At 52.7% G+C, this 12,182-nt stretch overlaps 6 protein-coding genes across 6 annotated transcripts; 4 read left to right on the top strand and 2 right to left on the bottom strand.

Moving 5' to 3' along the window:
- Positions 1-1,121: 1,121 nt before the first annotated feature.
- Positions 1,122-1,474, top strand: V8C40DRAFT_233730 (uncharacterized protein). The gene has a single exon (XM_083213437.1). It carries the CDS (start codon positions 1,198-1,200, stop codon positions 1,465-1,467), a length of 270 nt encoding a protein of 89 aa, XP_083078178.1. The 5' UTR covers positions 1,122-1,197; the 3' UTR covers positions 1,468-1,474.
- Positions 1,475-1,516: 42 nt separating this feature from the next.
- Positions 1,517-2,536, top strand: V8C40DRAFT_233726 (uncharacterized protein). Its single transcript, XM_083213436.1, has one exon. The coding sequence runs from the start codon at positions 1,718-1,720 to the stop codon at positions 1,925-1,927; it is 210 nt and encodes a 69-aa protein (XP_083078177.1). The 5' UTR covers positions 1,517-1,717; the 3' UTR covers positions 1,928-2,536.
- A 985-nt stretch (positions 2,537-3,521) lies between these two features.
- Positions 3,522-5,428, top strand: V8C40DRAFT_101610 (uncharacterized protein). Its single transcript, XM_083210671.1, has 3 exons — positions 3,522-4,375; positions 4,437-4,619; positions 5,067-5,428. The coding sequence occupies exons 1-3, from the start codon at positions 3,760-3,762 to the stop codon at positions 5,348-5,350; spliced, it is 1,083 nt and encodes a 360-aa protein (XP_083078176.1). The 5' UTR covers positions 3,522-3,759; the 3' UTR covers positions 5,351-5,428.
- A 296-nt stretch (positions 5,429-5,724) lies between these two features.
- On the bottom strand, positions 5,725-6,563 carry V8C40DRAFT_233720 (uncharacterized protein). Its single transcript, XM_083213435.1, has 2 exons — positions 6,161-6,563; positions 5,725-6,085 (listed from the first exon to the last, which is right to left on the bottom strand). The coding sequence occupies exons 1-2, from the start codon at positions 6,467-6,469 to the stop codon at positions 5,951-5,953; spliced, it is 444 nt and encodes a 147-aa protein (XP_083078175.1). The 5' UTR covers positions 6,470-6,563; the 3' UTR covers positions 5,725-5,950.
- A 138-nt stretch (positions 6,564-6,701) lies between these two features.
- V8C40DRAFT_233718 (amino acid permease-domain-containing protein) lies at positions 6,702-9,509 on the top strand. Its single transcript, XM_083213434.1, has 2 exons — positions 6,702-8,229; positions 8,294-9,509. Exons 1-2 carry the CDS (start codon positions 7,231-7,233, stop codon positions 9,125-9,127), a joined length of 1,833 nt encoding a protein of 610 aa, XP_083078174.1. The 5' UTR covers positions 6,702-7,230; the 3' UTR covers positions 9,128-9,509.
- Positions 9,510-9,568: 59 nt separating this feature from the next.
- Positions 9,569-11,714, bottom strand: V8C40DRAFT_233715 (formate dehydrogenase (NAD+)). Its single transcript, XM_083213433.1, has 4 exons — positions 11,691-11,714; positions 11,252-11,610; positions 10,756-10,910; positions 9,569-10,693 (listed from the first exon to the last, which is right to left on the bottom strand). Exons 2-4 carry the CDS (start codon positions 11,495-11,497, stop codon positions 9,787-9,789), a joined length of 1,308 nt encoding a protein of 435 aa, XP_083078173.1. The 5' UTR covers positions 11,498-11,610; positions 11,691-11,714; the 3' UTR covers positions 9,569-9,786.
- Positions 11,715-12,182: the final 468 nt, after the last annotated feature.

The following is a 12,182-nucleotide window of genomic DNA, read 5'->3' as shown; positions in this document are numbered from 1 at the left end:
TGTGCCTGTGCCTGTGCGTTTTTAGCATTGCAGGCGTCAACTTCACGTGTCTCGGCAACGGAAACCTCATAGCTAGACGCCGGTTTTCCTCTGCTAATTGTCTCAACAGCTGGCTGGATCGACTGCGACTAGCAGCAGCCACTTTAAAGTTAGTGACTGATCAGTTTGTTTAAACATTGCCAAAATGGGCAAAAAAAGACAGAGTAGAGGCAAAGTTTGCAGCCTCGACACTCTCGCAACGCCAATTGGAACCTCCCACTGGCCTGGCACAACAAGGATGGCATTTTCACAAGGCTGAGAGGATCTGAAGCTACAGCTGCAATGCAGAGCCCCAAAGGTTGAAACCGGGATGCGTACAGCCAATTGGTGTCGAGGGAAATGCCATGCTTGAGCTGGTAAACGGCCTGGAGGCTAAATGTATTCAGCTCGAGTGGAGCCAATTCAACGGCCGCAAATCATGGAAAGACATGTTGCACCAGACAAACAGAGTTGAGACTATCGAGTTGAATCTGACGAAGATAGTTTACAGGGTTGCAGATTGAAGCCGGCCGTGCTTCCGGTATCCGAAGATTGGATTCTCACTTAGAGATGCTGCCAACAGCAAGTATAGGCTTGGCATATAACTTATTAACTAATTACCTGTAGTTGTAAGTCAATTGATAATGATATACGTTCAATGCTGCTCATCCGGAGCTGGAGTGTGTACGAATACATATTTGTCACAGCAATTGACTTCCTTCCCCTCTTTTCTCTCCAATTTCTTGGAGGTTGGTCTTTTACTCTTTGACCATCCGCTGAATTGCGCGCCGTAGCCTCCGAGGCGTTTCCAGAAGCGTGGATACCCTTGCTTACCTCGAGAATTCCCCATGAGGCTGAGGGCACCAAATGCACGGACTCGCCAATCTAAACGTTGATCCAGGGCCTAAATAAGCCTTGGCTGAAATCCCAAAAGTTTGCTGGCCTCTGCACATTGGCCAGAGAGCGACAGTCTGGGCCTTTCGTCCGCATAAGTGCATCGTCCAGTCGGGGCCGGCCAAGTCTCCAATCCTCTCCTCTTCCCGCTTTCTTTCGACTCGAATACGAGCCGCGCGAGAAAATGGGCTGAGCCAGCGTCGGTTGGGCTTTTGGCGGTGATGTCAGTGATGGAGTGCGGTTACGGAGCAGCTGCTGTAGCCGCACGGCTAGTCTCGTTTGCTCATGATACCGCTTCGGGGCGATCCCGCGGAGAATAACGAGAGCAAAAGAGCGTATCCTGGGGGGCATTTCGCAAGACATGCTCACATTCGAACCTGGACGCATCTCGTCGCCGTCATGGTTACGGGATGCTGCGGGCGGCGTTCCGGCGTCTTCAAGGCGCCCACGAAAGGGGTTACACCGCCCCGATTATTCACGATCACGGCAGGCCCTGTCTATGATGTGGAAGAGTGTAAGCAGCGGGAATGCCGGCAGCAAGAGCTAGGAAACTAGGAAACGGGCTGTGGAGATGGGAGATCACGCCACGCTTCTCTTTGATGGACAAATGAAGAGTTTGTACAGGTGAGTAGGAGGAGCACGCTACTAGTACGAGCTACAGCCAGGGAGCGTGCAGATGTAATGGACGTGTTGGTGACGAGCGAAGTGACTGTGGAAAGAGGTCATCGCATCGCCAGACCATCATGGTTTACGCAACCCTTTTGTCGTCGGGACATGGGCCAAGGCGGGTGATATATGACCATCGATGATCATAAGGAGATGGGCGATGCCACTTCGTAACTGCAGGTTCTCGTACAACCGGGGAGTAGGGACTCCGCCTACCAGTGCTAAATGGGGATACGACAACCAAGATCCGAGGAGAGGGCACGGGAATTGCCATGACAAGATGCAAGGTGTGGTAAGGCTAGAAACGAGAGAGCCAGAGATCAAGAATGGTTGTTTTCTCCGGAGTTGATTAATCAGTCGGCACTGTCCAGGCAAAGGCGCTGCTCGTCTTAGTCCTGCCACGAACTACTGCGTACCGTGGGAGTCCTCACTGGCTTGTTGATGCTGGTGGTTGGGTGGCGATACTCATGCCGGCAAGTGGATTTAACAGCTACTGTAGAACGAAATACGGAGTACGGAGGAGCTTGCCCGAGCAAAGAACCAAGACGACGGGCGGAGAGAACGAGTTTCATGAAGCCGCTCCGGGATAAGGCGCCAAATCCAGCGGCATCAATTGTTGTGTTGTCGGATAGTGAGCAGTGAGTGAGCAATCGATGCCTACATTTATGTACACGTAATCATTTAGACCTCATCCTTTGCTCACTTGCTGCTCCCCTTCTATCGCCGAGTTTCGCCCTGTCATCCTGAGTACCTATTGCTGAAGTCGCGAGCTCATGGGGCGAAACAGTACCCAAAGTCTAACTAAAAGCTTCAAGCTCAAAACAGGAACAGAGGCCTGACGTGGCGTAACGCCTGTTTGCCGCTGGAATGGAGACGCTGGGCCAATAAATCGGAATTGAATTCGTCCACCTGTGTCATGTTTCTTCTTCTCCTTCCATGAGTCCCTTTTCTTCCCTTGCTTGCCGCTTACAGCATCGAGCGAGTCAGATAGTGGACGATGCATGCCTGGTACAATTGCGCCTGGTACCGCCAGTAGTCAGCTCCCTTTGGCGCTAAAAAAAAAAAAAAAATACAATCAATGCACGTCCACACAATTGAAAGCCGCCCCGAGTCTGTCAAAACCCGGCAGCGGCTCTGCAGAAACTGAAACTCGTCATGGATTCCGCGATAGCTCCCCCCCTGCAGCGGGCCTAGTGCCGCTAGAGCTCTCCGAGGCCCAAAGTCGCAGCCAGTCAGAGACAGCAAATGGCTTGTGTCTGGAAATATTGGCCCTCAGCCCGTGCTTCAAGTCCCGCCAGCCCAACCTCCAGCCTGCGCAAGCGTCTGCTGTCCGCTAATAATGACGCATGGATAAGCTATCGCCCTTGTCCTTGTATCAGTGAGCTGTCATTGCTGCCGTCTTTGCCATGCCAGCTGAAGCAGAGTGGGCAGTGGGCTGGGGGCCCGGGAGCCAGGGCCACCACCTCGTATCCATGGATAGCAACAGAAGCAGCTTGTGATACTGTGACTGTATCGTACAAGCGCGGACACGGCGGCGAGGCTGTTCAACCGTGCCAAGAGGGTTAGCAGCCTTCGATCCTGTTTTCCATGGCCGTTGACTGATGCTGATGCTTGCTATCGATTTCTTATCTTTCACAAGCTGGCGGAGCGCCTTTATGCAAGCCCACGGACCCTCCTCCAGCCCCCAAAACTTATACTTTTCCATCGTCGAGGAACGGCAGCCTCTCTTTCCACCACACTTTTCCCCTTCTCCTCATTCACCTGCATATATACACCTAACACATACGCGGACTCGACAGTTGTCGTCTTCGTTGGCCAGACCAGAAACGCCTCTCAGCAGTTCAACCCCGACCCGACTCGGCAAAACGGAGACCTGCAGCCATCTTGCCCCAGACTTTGCCCCAAGAGGAGACTCCAGACGAGTGTAATTCTCCAAAAGAGAAAACGGGACCCGCCCTCACTCGAAAACCCTCTTGCTAGACCTTTCGGGTCCGGCATAGCTGAACCCAAAAACCCAAAAACCCTCTCCGCTTGGCCTGCCGGTGGTGGCGTGTGTCTCGGATTCGTCCAGTCTCGTAAACTTCAAGACACCCCCTGCCCTGCCTGCAGCAACACGGGACTCGCATACGATACTCAACTGCCCCATTCGTTCAAACTCTTGACAGTATATTATCCGCTGTCATGGCTCCCGCGGCTTACAATGACCGTGATGGTCACCTAGAGGCTGGACTTCTGAAGAGCATCCAAGGAGAGAAGCAGACCGGATATCAGCACTTAACGCAGCAGACCCCCCGCAAGAATAGGAAGATGGTTTACTTTAGGCGGGCACTGTTCATCATCGCAGTGGGCTTCGTCCTCGGCTTGGGCGTTGCCACTGCTCGACCCAGCGTCGTCAACTGCCACAAGTCCAACAAGATGGCCGTGGCCAAGGCTCACGCCTCCAACGGGGAGCTGGCTGAGGCACTTCAGAAGGCGTCTCCTGACCTGCTTCACCGGCTGCTGCATGCCTATCTTCCCGAGAGATACCAGCATGGCGTCTTCCCCTCGGACCGTGATGCCATTGATGCTATCCATGGCGACGACCCTTCTGTGGCTTCGGCTATTGTCCAGATTGCCAAGAGACAAGAGGATAACCCAAACAACAATAGCACCATCCCCAATTCGTCGTCTACAACTCCCCCGTCCTCTTCGTCTACTTCGGTACAGGAATCCTCAACTTCGCCTGCACAGTCAACCACGGATTCGTCATCATCCTCAACCACCACTCCTGAGCAATCCTCGACTGAGTCTACTACGAGTAAGTTCTATTTTGACATTGAAAGTATCATTGTGACGATGGCTAACTCACGTATCAATAGCCCAACCCGCCAGTACCACTGCTGGGTCCACAACCTCGGACTCATCTTCAACCTCTACTCCTGCTTCCACCACCGCAGGCCGCACCACCACCGACGAACAGACTACTACTAACACCGGAAGTGCAACCTCAACCGAGCCCCCAAGCTCGACCACTTCTCCTTCTGAATCCACTACTACTACTGGTACGTCCACCACAGGAACTGAAGAGACCACTACGGCTGCCTCCTCCTCTCCCACCACCACCGCTCCAGAGTCCACCACCTCTACCGGTAGGTCGTCATCAAGCATCGTTTCATCGTTTACCGATGCATCTACAACTGCTTCTGATACTTTGCCCCCTTCCTCTTCTACCTCTTCCTTCCCTTCTTCAACTTCCCCTCCGGAATCGACGACAACGACAGAGACCACTACTGGTATGTCAGATTTTCGCGTTGTCGTTTGACATTGTCGAGACGGACATCCCAACTCTGGTTTTGATGCTTGGACCATTTGCCTGGATGTGAAAGGGAACTCTCATAGTTGCTTGGTTGCGAGTGCTTCAAGTTTTGCGAGACGAAACTATCATTTTCTTCTTTTATCTTCTGGTATTTAAACAATGGTTGTATCAATAACTAACACGCTTTTGGCAGATAACTCCATAACATCATCAACCACTACTAGCGAGGGTCCGGCAACAACCATTACTTCAGGCACTAAGACGACGTCTGCTCCGGTTCTCCACACTTACACCAGAACTCTTCCCAACGGCGGCACCACCACCCTCACTTCCACCTCATGGGTTGCCGTTGTCCCTACCGACCAGGCCGAGGGATCCAAGAGTCCTGACCTTCAGAACGCTGCCTCCCTGCCTCGTGGCGAGATGGTGCTGCCTGCTGTCATTGGTCTCTTGGTTGGAGCCGTTCTTATGGTATAAGACGGACATGACCGACCTCCCTTTCCATTTTTTTTCTCCCAACATTTTCACTCTCCTTTCAACTTGCATAAGCATCAGCGTATCGATACTAGAGGAATTGGCAACGGCGTTTCATTCATTTTCATCTCAACAATTCACGGCCATTTCCTTACCACTCATTTCTTAATACAGCAACTCGGCGGATGCATAGATTGGGTAACTGCATTTTTTGATATTTTCAGCAAATAACTTGGACTTAGACTGGGATGGGGCCCTACGCGGGAAAGCCTCATAATCTTTTGGCACATATGGCATAAAAAGGGGATACAGTGTACTTTCAGCATATAGCAAAGCGAACAAGCAAACAAGCAAACACAGCAGCCACACATTTAGGCGCAATAGATGAGAATCGTTGTCTTTGGGACTTGTGACTTTTGGCCTATTTCGATTTTCTAATCCATCATCGTCATAAAATGTGTATACTCGTATTTCTTTTGATAGGTTTCATGGGTATATAATAATCCAATAATTTCAACATCTAGGGACAGTAAACCCCCAAAACTCCATTCCATGCAAATATGTTTTTTTCCCAGGGACCCGATGCAAATGCACCATTGTCGTTTAGCCCGGTCCGATTTTGGGCATATCATGATGCTCGCTCAGCCTGGACAAGTACGTATTCAGCTCCTCGACGCGCTCTTTGTGTGTCTTTAACAACTCGGGTCTTGATCCAGACGATTGCGCAATCTGGAGAAGCTGTGCCATATGTCAGCCAATACCATTCAAGAATGAAAGCTCAAAGTGCAAAGTGAGGCGGGATTTTAGGCTTACCCTCTTCTTTCTGGCTTCCTCGTACCGTCGCTCGGACTCCGTCTTGAGTACCACTGGTTCGTCCTCTTCCTTGTCCTCGCCATCTTCATTGCTGCGATGATGATCGTTTACAGGACTCTTTTTCTTATCGCGGCTGCGCTTGGACGTGTCGTCGCCGTCGTCGTCCTTCTTGACGAGCGCGGCTTCGTCTCCGGTCGAGAGGTTCTTTTCCAGGTCTGACTTGGCGGTCTTCTTCTTCTTCTTGCCGATTTTTGCGCCCTTCAGCTTGAGGGCGCCGCCGCCAATGGCCTTGTAATCGTCGGAGCCCATTGCTAATCGTCGGATAACAAACAGCAAGACAGGACCACTTATGCGCCGAGGAGGTTTTTCACGGCGCCGACAATAAACGACAATAAACGATAACGATTAAATGAGGTGAGCAATGCAGAACCGCAGATCGAATGCAAAGAGTCGCTGCCGCCTTAGTCATCAAGGAGAAAGGCCGACAATACGACGCTAGCATGTTTAAGCATTGAATGACAAGCCAATGAGAAGCGGGCGAACAGGGGGGGGCCAATTGCTCCCATCTTTCTGCTAGTACATGCGAGGGGAACAGCGGCTCGTGTGTCGCTTCACCATTTCGAACCGTTGATTAAAGTTCCTTTTGGTCCACCGACTCTTTTTTTCTTTATATAATTTTTTTATATTCAGGGGGAAATAGCTTCGATTGTGCCGAGCATTCGTTTTTTTCGGTCCTTCTTTCTTCTTTGTTTTTCACTTTCGAAGACGTCATTTACGAAGACTACGATAATCTGTGCCCTGTTCCTTTTTTTCGGTTACCGAGGCGGTTTTGTTGCGAGACAGCGCATTCCTTTGTTCCATCGTTGTCGAGATCTGCGACTTCTTGCTACGGAATACGACGACGTCTCTTCTTGCTTACGATTTTAGTTGGCTGGCCTTGGGCGATATGGGATATCTCTGCTGAATTCGCCGGTCGAAACGATAAACAACTTTGAAACACTGGGCGACCAGTGAGGAGGAGTCAGAAGAAAGGACACAAAAGGGCCACAGGGACAAACAAGACGGCAGCCATGGTGCAGTCGCAATCGCGGGACTCGCTGGAGCTCGCGTCGCTGGCCAGCTCCAGCGTCGCCTACGACGGCGCCGCCTCGGAGGTGTCGTCGCGTCAGAGCATCTCGTCGTCGCGGAGGCTGTCCATGGTGGAGGAGGAGGATCCCTTGGACGACGGCAACCCGGCGGTGAGGGGCAGGCTGGGCCGCTCGTACTCGGTGTCGTCGGCGTTCGACTTTGCGGGCAACCTGTTCCCGCTGAGCTCGACGGCTGGCGCTGGCGGATACGCACCCATTGGCGCGCCGACATCAGCGGGCAGGCCGAACGGGGGGCTGGGCGGAGGGTCGCTGGAGAAGCTCAAGACGTTGACGTACCTGAACGGCCTGTCGCTCATCATTGGGCTGATTATCGGGTCTGGCATCTTCTCTTCGCCGAGCCAGGTGAGCGCGAGGCTCGGGTCTCCTGGCGCAGCCCTCATCGTATGGGTGGTGGCGGGCATTCTTGCGTGGACCGGCGGTGCTTCGTACGCCGAGCTGGGAGGCGCAATCCCTCTCAACGGCGGCTCCCAGGTCTATCTTGCCAAGACGTTTAGTGAGCTGGCCGGTTTCCTCTTCTCATGGGTGGCTCTCCTGGTGCTGAAGCCGGGGAGCGCTGCCATCATCGCCATCATCATGGGCGAGTATTTCGTCAGGGCCATCATCGGCGCAGAAGCCGAGACGATTAACCCCTGGATCAACAAGGCCGTTGCGTTGGTGGGCATCTTCATGGTGACGTTTCTCAACTGCATCTCGACAAGGGTCGGCACGAGGGTCAATGATTTCCTCATGTTCCTCAAGTTTGTGGCACTATTAGGAGTGACTGTGGTGGGCATCGTGGTGGCCGCCACGGGTCTCTCGTTTAAAGGAGATGCAAGCAACGAGTGGAAATCTCACGATTGGTTCACGGGCACATCTTCAGATCCGTCAAATTGGGCGATTGCATTGTATGCCGGACTATGGGCCTATGATGGCTGGGACAATGTGAGTTGCGAAAATCATATGTGAACAATGAAAGAGCTGCCATCTAACATGCGCTTCAATGTAGACAAACTACGTCGTGGGCGAGTTTCGCAACCCTAGCAGGGACCTCCCCCGCGTCATTCACACAGCCATGCCGCTAGTTATTGTCTCCTACGTCCTCGCCAACGTGTCCTACTTTCTCGTCCTCCCCTTGGCGTCCATCAACGCCTCCAACACCGTCGCCGTCCAGTTTGGATCCAAAGTCTTTGGACCGATTGGCGCGCTCGTCTTTGCGCTCATCGTCAGCGCGAGCTGCTTCGGCGCACTCAACTCATCTACTTTTACCGCCAGCCGACTTATTTATGTCGCTGGCAAGGAAGGCTACATCCCTGACATCTTTGGCCGGCTGGGTGTCGGCAGCAACGACAACGACCACGGCCTGTCGACGCAGCGTTCTCGCAGCTGGTTCTCCAAAAAGTTCCGCAGCTGCTTTGGCGACGAAGATGCCGGCTTGTTCTTCACCCCTATTTACGCCCTGCTACTCAACGCCGTGCTCACGTGCGGATACTGCATCGTCGGCGAGTTTAGCACGCTGGTCACTTTTTACGGTGTGGCGGGCTACACATTCTACTTCGTCACTGTCCTTGGCCTCATTGTGCTGCGTGTCAAGGAGCCGCACCTGGAGCGCCCTTATAAGACGTGGATCTCCACTCCCATCATCTTTTGCTGTGTCAGTCTCTTCCTGCTCAGCAGGGCCGTCTTTGCGCAGCCCTTACAGACAATGATTGTCGTGGCATTCGTCGCGGCCGGCATACCAGTGTACTTTTGGCGTATCAGAGGGAGAGACAGGTCTACCACGCGGAGAAGCGGCGACATTGGCGACGCAGAGAAGCCGTGGTGGCGGTTCTGGAGACGGTGAAGGAATGTGCATCTTTCTTCTTCTTTTTTCGCTTCTCGCGTCGGGTAATAAAAGCCCCGTATGGATTGTTCTACAGAATACTACTTATTACTTATTAATGCCTTGTTTGAATTTTGCTGGTTTAATGAGCATTGCTCGATTTTGGCTGGGGTGGTTTCAAAAGGGTTACTTAGACATTGATGACGGCTGGCATTGGGAGGGCATGATTGCTAACGGATGTGAAGACTGCAATGAGTAACGTATGGTGAAAGAGTTGAATGCATCTATCTATAAGCATGTATAATGAATAAAGGCTTTATTAATTACCATACGCTGTATAATATTTGTCTTGTACATGTTGATGAAGGGTGATGATGCTGATACTAATTTGTACGAATACAAGAGTTGTTACGGAAGTAGGTGGTTTTCACTACAATTCACAGCAAAGTCAAGTGAATTTAGTTTGAAAAAATAAAAAAAGATATCGTATTGTTGCTGGCACTAATAGCTAGATATGCAAGAGGTATTCGTGTCGTTGTTCAGCGTTATCATATACATGGATGAGCCGATTTAGTTAAGTGTTCATTTTGTTTCTTTCAGCAGGCGGGTTTTCTTGTTCCCTTTTCAAGCCAGCCAATACCTCCCTTCCCCTTTCAGGTCATCTTTCATTCTTCCACCATCTACTGCTTGACGGTGTTGATCTTGTCACGCTGACCATAAGAGCGGGTAGCCCAGTCACCGTTGTAGACAATCAGGTCCTCAGGGCGGTAGTCGTGCTTGCCGGTGAGGTAGCTCTCGAGGATAGCCTTGGTGCCATCAGCATATCGCTTCTGGGCATCGAGAGAAGTTCCGGACATGTGGGGGGTCATGGCGTTGCCGAAGCCGAAGGGGTTGACGGCAGTGCGGAGAGGGTGGTCGGCAGGGGCGGGCTGGGGGAACCAGACATCACCACCGTAGCCGGCGAGGTGGCCGGTGCGGAGAGCCTCGGCAACATCCTCCTTGACGACGATGGCGCCACGGGCGGTGTTGACGAGGTAGGAGCCCTTCTTCATCTTGCTGATGAGCTCCTTGTTGAAGAGACCCTTTGTCTTCTCGTGCAGCGGGCAGTTGATGGTGACGACGTCGCACTGGGCGAGCATCTCCTCGAGGGTGTCGACGCGGCGGCAGCCAATCTCGGCCTCGACCTCGGGCTTGAGGCCCTGGTAGTCAAAGTACAGCAGCTCCTTGCAGCCGAAAGGCTTGAGGCGGCGCAGGACGCGCTCACCGATACGGCCGACGGCGACAGTACCAACAACCTTGCCCTCGAGGTCGTACTCCTGCTTGGCGACGGCGGCGACGTCCCACTTGCCGCTGGCGACCTGCTCGTGGGCGGGCACGAAGTTGCGGAGGAGGACGAGGATGGTCATGACGACGTGCTCGGCGACGGAGACGACGTTGGAGCCGGTGACCTCGGCGACGGTGATGCCGCCGTTAGTCTTGTTGGCAGCGACAAGGTCGACGTGGTCGGAGCCGATACCAGCGGTGATGGCGATCTTGAGGTTCTTGGCCTTGGCCAGACGCTCAGCGGTCAGGTAACCGGGGTGGAAGCTATTCGCTGCTGTTAGACTAGGATTTACATAGTGAAAAGATCAAGAAGAGTTTCAACATACGGAGTGGTGATGATGACTTCGGCGTCAACCAGCTCCTGGTCGAACTTGGAGTTTTCGCCCTCCTTGTCGGAGGTGGTGACCAGAGTGTGGCCCTGGTCCTCGAGCCACTTGCGGATGCCGAGCTCATTCTCAGTCGTTCCGAGAAGGGCAGGGACCTGTAGTGGTTTGCTTGTTAGAAAAATGATGATCCGGATATATCAAATGCCTTTATGCCACTATCACGACTTCTCTATAAGTCATTGGAGAGCTTCCCCCCCGCATGTAGATTCTCGGCGGCCATCAGCCGGTCTCCCCCGCATTCCCGCAAGATGAGCGGAGTTTGGCTTCAGCACCGGCGCACAAACGGCCCCATCTTTTGTGGTTTGGATCGAGACGATGCGGCCCCCACAAATATGGTCCGAGAAATCAACATGGACAGGAAAGCTCATGAACCAATGGCACAAGAGAAGTAGAATAGACACTTTAGCGAGACATGGAGAGGGGATATAACACTCACTTCCTGGGCGTGCTTGCCACCGTCGTAGAGGACGAGGAGAACTTTGACCTTTTCGCGGGCGGTTGTCAGCGTGCGGATTGATGACGGCATGAGGCGTGGCTTGGTGAAGGAGCCCAGCTTGGAGGAGTTGGCCAGGCCAGCTGCGCGCGAGGAGAATTGACGGGAAGCAATAGAAGGGGTTGAAGAGACGAGGGTAGCTCGCGAGGCGAGTGATACTGAACGAGAAAGGGGGCGGAAAGATACCATTTTGGCTGATGTAATTCTTGAACAAGAAAAGAAGATGGAGTGGTGATGATCTGATTGACGAGGGTTTTCTCGATTCAATCAGAGCGACAAGAGCTTATATATGTAAGAAACTGCTGATAATGTTAGTTAATTAGCCACCCGGGCGTCGGAGGGCAACACAAGTAGATGCCGGGGGGTAAAAGTAAAGACGTACAAGGGTGGAGAGCGATGGCCTGATGCTGTGTCGACTCTTTTTCGGGCTGAATTGAGGCTTGGAGGTTGCCTGCAAGGGTTTGTTCGGGAAGAATGATGGATTTGATGGCTTGAGGGAGGTGGTAGAGCAGAGTAGCAGCCTCCGATATTTATGCTCCGAGAAAACCCCCCAAAAAGAACTTCCACTTCGCCTCCAAGACCCCTCTCAAGTTCTCACAAGGACCGTGCCCAAAGACAAATGACACATACGAAAAGAAAGAGATCGAAGAAAAGCCCCTCATCTACTCCATTCTCCCGTACGTAATTGTCTCTCCTCTGACACTCTCTGTTTTTTTCTCCCCTCACCTGGCCTCGAATCGTCGTCACTGGGGGCTTTGGGGGACGGACGGAGCCCCCTTCCCGGCTCGCTGCAGGCTCGGCATCCCACCGATGGCCGCGGACTGGTTGTCCCCTCCCATTGATCCCATTGGGAGAGGCGTCTCCAAAAGAAAAC

This window comes from Trichoderma camerunense (genome assembly GCF_050948025.1).
Source record: "Trichoderma camerunense strain CBS 138272 chromosome Unknown V8C40scaffold_2, whole genome shotgun sequence".
In the NCBI taxonomy this organism is placed as follows: Eukaryota; Fungi; Ascomycota; class Sordariomycetes; order Hypocreales; family Hypocreaceae; genus Trichoderma; species Trichoderma camerunense.
Note: the sequence above shows the minus strand (reverse complement) of the source record. Positions and strands in the feature narration are given on the sequence as shown.

Excerpts from the sequence above, each read along its gene's own strand:
- V8C40DRAFT_233730 (XM_083213437.1), top strand. The coding sequence starts at position 1,198 with ATGATACCGCTTCGGGGCGATCCCGCGGAGAATAACGAGAGCAAAAGA.
- V8C40DRAFT_233726 (XM_083213436.1), top strand. The coding sequence starts at position 1,718 with ATGATCATAAGGAGATGGGCGATGCCACTTCGTAACTGCAGGTTCTCG.
- V8C40DRAFT_101610 (XM_083210671.1), top strand. The coding sequence starts at position 3,760 with ATGGCTCCCGCGGCTTACAATGACCGTGATGGTCACCTAGAGGCTGGA. Across the intron at positions 4,376-4,436 it reads CTCGACTGAGTCTACTACGA|CCCAACCCGCCAGTACCACT; the intron begins GTAAGTTCTATT and ends ACGTATCAATAG. Across the intron at positions 4,620-5,066 it reads TGAATCCACTACTACTACTG|ATAACTCCATAACATCATCA; the intron begins GTACGTCCACCA and ends CGCTTTTGGCAG.
- V8C40DRAFT_233720 (XM_083213435.1), bottom strand. The coding sequence starts at position 6,469 with ATGGGCTCCGACGATTACAAGGCCATTGGCGGCGGCGCCCTCAAGCTG. Across the intron at positions 6,086-6,160 it reads AGGAAGCCAGAAAGAAGAGG|CTTCTCCAGATTGCGCAATC; the intron begins GTAAGCCTAAAA and ends CATATGGCACAG.
- V8C40DRAFT_233718 (XM_083213434.1), top strand. The coding sequence starts at position 7,231 with ATGGTGCAGTCGCAATCGCGGGACTCGCTGGAGCTCGCGTCGCTGGCC. Across the intron at positions 8,230-8,293 it reads CCTATGATGGCTGGGACAAT|ACAAACTACGTCGTGGGCGA; the intron begins GTGAGTTGCGAA and ends GCTTCAATGTAG.
- V8C40DRAFT_233715 (XM_083213433.1), bottom strand. The coding sequence starts at position 11,497 with ATGGTATCTTTCCGCCCCCTTTCTCGTTCAGTATCACTCGCCTCGCGA. Across the intron at positions 10,911-11,251 it reads GTGGCAAGCACGCCCAGGAA|GTCCCTGCCCTTCTCGGAAC; the intron begins GTGAGTGTTATA and ends AAACCACTACAG. Across the intron at positions 10,694-10,755 it reads GAAGTCATCATCACCACTCC|CTTCCACCCCGGTTACCTGA; the intron begins GTATGTTGAAAC and ends AGCAGCGAATAG.